The sequence below is a fragment of the Bubalus bubalis genome, chromosome 8, assembly GCF_019923935.1.
Source record: "Bubalus bubalis isolate 160015118507 breed Murrah chromosome 8, NDDB_SH_1, whole genome shotgun sequence".
Taxonomy (NCBI): Eukaryota; Metazoa; Chordata; class Mammalia; order Artiodactyla; family Bovidae; genus Bubalus; species Bubalus bubalis.
The window spans coordinates 75,663,749-75,671,900 of NC_059164.1; the positions used below are offsets into that span (position 1 = coordinate 75,663,749).

The following is an 8,152-nucleotide window of genomic DNA, read 5'->3' on the forward strand; positions in this document are numbered from 1 at the left end:
GATTTGGGGCTATAGTTTTCTTTTCTCATGATGTCTTTGTCTAGTGTGGAATCAAGGTGAAACTTTTATGCATGTAGGCTTTAAAATGAATTGAGAGGTGTTCTCCCATCTTCTAAATTTTGGAAGAGTTTGTAAAGAATTTGTAGTCTTTAAATGTTTGGTAGAATTCTTCAAAGAAGCCATCTGGGTCTGGGCTTTTATTAATGGGCAGTTTTTTCTTTTCCTAATTCAATCATTTCACTGGTTACAGGTCTAATCAGATAGTCTAATTCTTCTTGTGTCTGTTTTGGTAGTTCATGTGTTTCTAAAATGTTTCCATTTCATCTCAGTAATCCAATTTGTTCATGTACAGTTGTTCATAGTATTCCTTTATAATCCTTTTTATTTTTGTAAAATCAGGGGTAAGGCCACCTCTTTCATTTCTGATTCTACTTATTGGAGTCTTTTTTCTTGGTCAGAAGAGCTAAAGATTTGTCAATCATGTAGATCTTTTCAAAGAACAAGTTTTGATTTCACTGATTTTTCTCAATTGATTTTCTATTCTCTATTTATTCATTTATTTCCCTCTAATCTTTCTTATTTCCTTGCTTTTGCTAGATTTAGATTTGGTTTCACCTTCCTTTTCCAGTGTCCTAAAGTTTTTTGAGAATTTTTTTCTTAATAGGGGCATGTCCAGCTGTAAATTTCCTTCTAAGCACTGCTCTAGCTGCCTCAGATTAGAGGGAGTCCCAGGCTCAGGAAGTAGGGACATGTTATCCCAATTTAGACCCATAGAGTCAAAAGCATGAAAACCAGGGAGAGTTTCCATTGGTACCTTCTTCCTCTGCTGGCTGTGAGGACTAAGAGCAGCAGCACTCCAGAACTGACGCAGCCACAGAAACCATCCTGTTAATAATGCTTATGGCCTGGATCAGACATGGAAGAGTTTCCAAACACATCTGGGGCAGAGGTCCTTCTGTCCCGCCAAGGAGCTGTCCCCAGAGCCAATGCCCCCAGACACCTGTGTGCACCCATGGGACTTGCTGTTGTGACTACGTTCTCCACACATAGGTACACAACTTCTACCAGTGAACAGAGAGAGCTGCCCTGTATATCAATAGGACTGACCCAAGGGAGCTGCTGAGAGGTTGCTGGAGAATCAGGTGGACACAACAACAAGAAAAGATGTGGTAGGGGCAATGAAATCGTGAAGGACCCTTAACTCAGATGCCCTCACAAATGCCCATCAACTCCTGATTTGTTTGAGAGAAACTGGAGCTAGAAATATGAGACATGGTGGCCAGTTATGCCTGATCCATGAGAGCATGTTCAAAAGCCTTGGGACTGGACAGGGCTGGGCCCTGCATCTAAGACAATATTGATACTTCTATAGTTCAACTGATACTTTCAATTAAACACCTAAGCAAGGCGGATGAAAGCCCCCAACTTCGGCTGAGATGAGGACCTCTAAAGGCCCTGCTGTGATGGTGCCTTCAAGTTTAGAGTTGAGTCCTTTCAGTTTTGCCCAGAAGATACCTCCCACATGTCATGGGAAGGGAAGTCCACCTTCCCCCAGCTCTGCTCCTGAGTCAGGCCCTCAAGCTGGGTCCTACAGGGGTTTCATGAGGGCTGAAGTGCTGAGAATGCTTCCACTGCCATCGTGGGATAAAGGTGACCACAATGCTGTACACTTTTACCAGGGTGGGATGAGGCTATCTATGGTTGACTCACATCAGACTGACTGGTACAGTTTAAATGATGAGTCTGAGAGCTGAGTTCACAGGGAGCCCTGGGGACCGGGCAGAGGGAGGGTAGCAGACATGGGGTCAGAGAGTGAAGGAAGGGGCAGACCCAAGATGGGGAGCCCAGACCAGGTAGAGACCTGGTGGGATCCACTAGGAGGGATGAGATGCCCATCCAGAGGAGACAGGAAGGAGCAGTCAGCAGGGCAGGCAGGAATGAGGAAGGGGCGGTGTCAGGAAAAGCAAGCAGAGAGTAGTTAAAGAAAGAAAGAAATCCACAAAACAGAGGACTCACGCTGTGAGCTCAGGGCTTAGTCAGGCAGACAGAGGGGCAAACGGTGCCATCATGGAGGACACCACTGGAGCCTGCAGAGGACAGGGTCTGGGCAGAGTCCGGGAACAGACAGGCGAGGGGGAGGTTAAAGAAGTGATTCTATCTTGCACTGAAGATGGGAGAAACCCTAGGCTGTTTTCAAGAGGAAGGGGAAGAGCTAGTGGAGAGGTTAGGGCTTGCAAAGGGAAGAGTGCCCTGGGCAGCGGGGTGGGCAGAGCAGACCTGCCAGCTGTGGGAACAAGGAGCCTGCAGACTGTAATCACCAGTGCTGCACAAGGAAGGGGCAGGATGGAGGACGGAAGGAATTCAGGAAGGAAGAAGACGTTATGTTCAACCAAGGTCCACGACGGTAGCAATGTTCCAGGGTGGGACATTTATTCCAATGTTTACACTGTGTTCCCATGTTTGACAATATACCCAATGCATATTTTAACATTTAATGACATCATCACATGTAACTTTAACTACATAATCAACATTTAAGTTTCCCTGCCAATTTACGCTAGACACGGTAAATAAAGTAAATCATTCTTACATGCAGCTTAATCCTCCATTGAACCACTTGAAAAAAATCATTGCTACTTGCTAGGCAGTATTTTCCTATGCTCTTTAAGACAGAAGCACGAACCCCTGAAGAGCTAAAATACAAGTATTTACATACAACATGATGGGAAGTGTTTCATGATATATAAATTAATATAACACAAGTTACTGTGTAGAAAAAATAAATTTATGGTGAATAAATAAACTACAAGTAGTATGTGGAGTATAAAAAAGTAATTCCTACATATATATACATATACATCTCTCTATATAAAAGTGTGTGTGTATTTCAGAGTATAAATATACTATGTACTTAAATATTTCATGTGCAGGAATTCGATCATATTGCATCTGTTTTCAGTTCTGTAAGTTAAAATACTGTTGGCATTTGGGGTCCCCTCTGATGGCCACAGACCCCAAGATCCTCTTCCCACTCCAAGGGTAGACACACCAACAGAGCCCAGGCTCTCCCTCCAGCGACGTCTCACACTGCAAAGAGAAGGATCAAGGTCAAGAGCAGGCCCAGTGAAGCTGAGGGGGAGGGGGAGTTCCGTGCTGCCCAGCTAAGAACCAACCGTGAGCAACCCCCCCTCAAACTGGCTGTGACCATGACTGAGGGAAAATCCTACATCACAATGGAGACAAATATCAAGTGCCCGGTGCAATAAGGATGGCAGGTGTGTGTTGAATGGTATACCATGTGCGCAACTGTTTGCTTCACAGCCCATACATCAGAGCTGCTGAGCACAGAGGGAGCCTGTCCGTGCATGGCAGACCTTCTCTGACAAATTCCTCATCTGTTACAAAGCACTTCCTGGTCCTCAGTTTCCTCCAGAAATATTCACAGAATCTGGGCTTCACTGAGTCTGAAAGAGCTCTTCAAAATTAGGTCTTGGTTTGTTAATCTCATTTATTATCCAAGAAACAATGCTATTGTATTGAATTAGAAAGTGCATTTATTTTCCTTTGTAGGGAGAAAAATGTGAGAGATGTCAAAACAGATAATCATTTTCCTAAGTAGAGCTGTCCCCTTCCTCTCTATTATGGTGAGAAACTGAGATCCTGAGGGGCCTGTGAAGGTCCCCACCTGCTCAGACTTGCTGGATGATGGAATAACGCTCAGCCCAGGACCCCTGAGTCTCGTGTCCCCCACTGACTGTAAGCACCAAGCTGATCTTCAGGCTCCCGGGGGCTAGTGGCTCCTAGTCCCAGAGAAATCAGTCTTACACGATATGATCAGTTATGGGGCTTCACGGTGCTTACTTGGAGCTGGACACCCTGTTCACTGAAAGACTGGCTTAGCAGACGTGTGAGTAGCAGGGCCCATCCTGTGAGGCTGCACATACCTGTTTGCTGTGATAGAATCCATTCTTGTTGCAGTTTGGCAGATAAAATTTGTAAAGTTTGTCTCCTGCCTTCTGCTGCTCCCTGGCTAATCTGTCCAGCACTTTGTAGAGTTCTCGCTGGCAGGGCTCCTAAAAGGATAAATTGACATTGGGATAAAGGACAGTGTAGTGTCAGCCTCAAGTGGAGGTGGGAAGTGAATGCAGAAGGTTTTGTGTGGGCTCTGAGCACAGGCCTGGACCTGCCTTCCCTGGGCCTCACTCTCTCACCTATAGAAGGAGGGTGGCTAATCTCTGTCCTGAATTGTTAACATAAAAGATGGGAACCCCATGCCCTCCCTCCTGAACATTCGCTAAGCACCTAAAGGAGTCAAGAGCATCACTAACCCCGTGAGCTCTCCGACTCTCCTGCCTCCCCTCCCAACCATGGATAATTCTGCCACCAGTCATCTGGGCACAACTTTGTGAATGGAGAACTTAGTAGCAGAGACTTCTAAATTTTGTACAACTTTTCTCTACCAGGTTAGTTCACATAAGCCAAATTCATTGAGGATTAAGGTATTCATTTGAACAATCTGAAATAAGGATGAACTTTTCCCTATTGTTATCATTTCCAGATGAAACTCTGAAGTGCCTAGAAAACAGTTCAATCCTCCACTTCTCTGACGATGCCTGTTTGCAGAAGAGATTTTTGGTTTCACAAATGAACCGTCACTCCAACTCTGATTCTTTGTCGCCCTCAAGTGGTAGAACTGAAAACAGACACCAATTAAGATGCCACCCGGAGTTTGTGTTTAATGGGGACAGAGTTTTCATTTGGGAAGATGAAAAGGTTCTCAAGATGGACAGTGGCGACAGTGGCAGAATAATGTGAACGTACTTAAAGCCACTAGACTTTATACTTTAAGATGGTTAAAGGGCTAACTTTTGTGTTATGAATATTTTAACACAATTTCTTAAAAATGGGGAAGAAGATACGACAGGAGAGGAAGATAAGAACAGCTTAGTGCTCTTTGGACACTGCTAGTCTGACACCCTTATTTTAGAGATGACCTCAGAGACATGAAGTAATGCATCTAAAGTTGCACAGCATGGACTGCATTTTCTTTCTATCCAGAAGGTTCCTTTGTTTAAACTGAGAAATGTCTGCTAGGCTTTGGGAAAGTATGTGCTTCTCACCAGGGCTCAGGACCAAACTGGCAGGGCCCAGCAGGCTCAATCTAGAGGTTCCATCTGCTTCAAGGGTCTCACCTTCCACTTCTTGACATCACTGATCTCAAGAGCCCTCAAGCTCTCATAATTACTGATGGCATTCCAGAGGATGGGCAGGTCCTCACTGGACTCGGCCATCAAGTGGAAATTGTCCAGAAGCTGCTCCTGAGTTATCTCTGAGCTCTCCGGGGACACATTCTCTGGGCTGGTGGTGTCTTTTGTATCTGAAAATGGAAAAACAAAAGCCCATGAGCCCCCGTCACCGAGGCATCTGCATTTGTGACCCCCTGAAGTTGCTTCCCTTTCCACAAAACCAAATGGGGACAGGATGGTCATACTGACCCAGAGTTTTGCCTACTTCCTCTTTAAAGGAACTTTTAGTGGTTTGGGGGTAGAGGGGTAACCCAACAGCAATGCCAAAGGCAAGAGTGCCCTGTGAGTCTGCTTCTAATGTAGCCAAATGCACATTTGTCAAAGCCTGAGAAGAGCCCTGAGAAAGCCATGGATTACAGTTCAAATGGAGAAGGAAATGGCAACCCACTCCAATATTCTTGCCTGGAGAATCCCATGGACAGAGGAGCCTGATGGGCTATAGCCCATGGGGTTGCAAGAGTCGGACACGACTTAGCGACTAAGTCACAATTCAAATCCTCACCCCATCCTCTTCTTTCCCATCCATAAAATGGACATTTTAGTAATTCCCTATGAACAGGTGGTAGGGTTCATTCAGAGGTGGGGTCTAGACTGCAGTTCTACTCTCTTCTCCAGGGACTCTGCCTTCCCACGGTCTAAGTGGCTTCTTTGCAACCCTGGGAAGAGGAGAGAGGGTCACCAGATTTCATGCAGAGAGTCCTAAGGTTTGGGTTTGGTACATGGACAGAATGATGGAGAACTGGCTCTCCTGTGGGACTCCCCTGGAGTGGGGGTGCCCTATCCTTTGAGGGCCATGGAGATGACTCCATTTCATTGACTCTGAAGGCAGAGAACCAGAAGAAAAACTGTCTCCCCTCCAGCAGATCCCCATCAGGACAAAGCCACAGAATGGCTCCAAGAATTACAGAACCACACTGGACATGCAGCTGCCGGGACAGGGAGGAAGGGAGAGAGGGTAGAGAAGGGGGTATTTCCTCTGCTTCCCACTACAAATAAATCACTGCTAAATTCGGGAAAGCTCTAACTGTCAAGTTCTGAGCAGGCAGCACACACACATCAAACACCGTTTTTCTATGGCAGTGAATGCAAGTGATGTTTTTAACCTAAACTTTCACATTATGTTCTGTAAACATCTGGTAAGCACATAACGGTCTGCACAGGAGGTATATTACAAAGGACATTTCAAACACTTCCCAGGACGCCAGCAGGATGGGCTCCCACTGCAGGCCTTCTGGAAAATGACAAAGAGGAGAGCCAGGGGCACCTGGAGTGGCACCCACTGCCTGGGCATCCCCATGGCCTCCCTCCTTTCTCATGTCCAGGTTTCTATAGATCAGTGGGCTGCCAAGGGGTGTCTGGGCTCCCTCCCCAACTCTCTCACCAAGCTGTGTGTGTCCTCCTAATCCTGAGCGCCCCTGCAAGACCACACAACAATAGGGTTCATCTGGGCGACTTAAAACCCTTTCCCCTTCCTTGCTTCGGCTGTAAGCTCTGAGCCTGGCCGGGTTTGCTCTCTAAGGCTTTGGTGGAGCACCCTTCCCTGCCTTGCCCGAGCCTCCTACCCGATCTGTCCCAGGGGAGGAACCCAGGTGGTACCTGTGGCCTCATCGCTGGGCGTGGTCATGCAGGCGCCCTGGCCTCGGGTGAGGGCGTGCAGGGGCCTCGGTTCCCCCGGGAGGGCGCGGCAGCTGAGCCCGCGAGCGCAGCGAGCAGTGGCCACGCCGCATGCTGCTCCGAGAGGCAGGGCGCACATCGGGCAGCAGCCGCAGCCCGCGGACCGGGTGAGTTCCGGGCACGAGGCGGGCACGGGCGGGCAGAGCGCCAGCCTCTCAGCAGAGCAGGGCGCGCAGCGCCAGGGTTGGGGAGCGCCGACCGTCGCGCCGAGATGAACGGCCAGCGATAGCAGAAGCGGCCAGGCTCGGACAGCAAGGACTTCGGGCATCGCCAGCGGTGGGTGGCAGACAGGAACCGGCGCTCACTGGGCGGTAGGGGCGGCTCGGTTGGCGGATGCTGCCTGAGTGGTGGCGGTGGCGCAGGAGCGGTGGCTGATGCTCGCTGAGCACCGCGTGCGCCTTTTGAAGGGCGCGGGCTGGGCCGCCTCAACCAGCGGTTAATGATTGGCAGCGCCGCGTGCTCTAGGGCAGTGTTCAAAATAAGTTTGTTTTGTTTGTACGTGCACAGCTCTGCGCAAACCGTGGGTGGAAGGAGGGCAAACGGTCCACGTTTCAGACTGTGTTTGTCCTCTTGTTAAGGTTCAGACCTGGAGCCAAAGTGCAATTCCAGCCAGGAGCGCACAGCCACGTGAAGGATGGCGCTTGCTTGTTTTGCTCAAGGGATGTCTTCAGGTTGAGCCTGCCAGTGCTCCCTGGACGACCTAGGGAAAGCAGGAGAGATGAGTTGGACAAGGCCAGCCCACTGGCCAGTGTTCAAGTGGGGAAATCAAGGCCCGGGAGTACGAAGGAGCGCTTTGAACCTGTCTTTGAAAGCCTTGTTTCTCAGTAGCAAAGCCGGAACTGTTTCTGCTTCTGCAGGAAAAAGACGAACTGGCCCCTCAATTGCTGTCTTTAGAGCCTTTCTCAGGAGGAAAGAAGGAAGGAAAGGGACAGTACCTCCCAGGACTGATGCCAAGCTCCACAGTCTCACCACAGCCCCCAAAGCCCAGTTAACAGAGCTTCCAGAGAGTAGGACTCAGAGCCATTAAGAGAAGGGCTGAGGACTTCCCTGGTGGTCCAGTGGTTAAGACTCTGCACTTCCATTGCAGAGGGCACCTGTTCTGTCCCTGTTTGGGGAACTAAATTCCCACACACCACATGGTGTGGCCAAAAAAAAATTAAGTTAAAAAAAGA

At 48.5% G+C, this 8,152-nt stretch overlaps 1 protein-coding gene across 1 annotated transcript; it reads right to left on the reverse strand.

Moving 5' to 3' along the window:
• Positions 1–2,408: 2,408 nt before the first annotated feature.
• On the reverse strand, positions 2,409–7,373 carry IGFBP1 (insulin like growth factor binding protein 1). Its single transcript, XM_006051279.3, has 4 exons — positions 6,903–7,373; positions 5,193–5,377; positions 3,945–4,073; positions 2,409–3,087 (listed from the first exon to the last, which is right to left on the reverse strand). Exons 1-4 carry the CDS (start codon positions 7,246–7,248, stop codon positions 2,956–2,958), a joined length of 792 nt encoding a protein of 263 aa, XP_006051341.1. The 5' UTR covers positions 7,249–7,373; the 3' UTR covers positions 2,409–2,955.
• Positions 7,374–8,152: the final 779 nt, after the last annotated feature.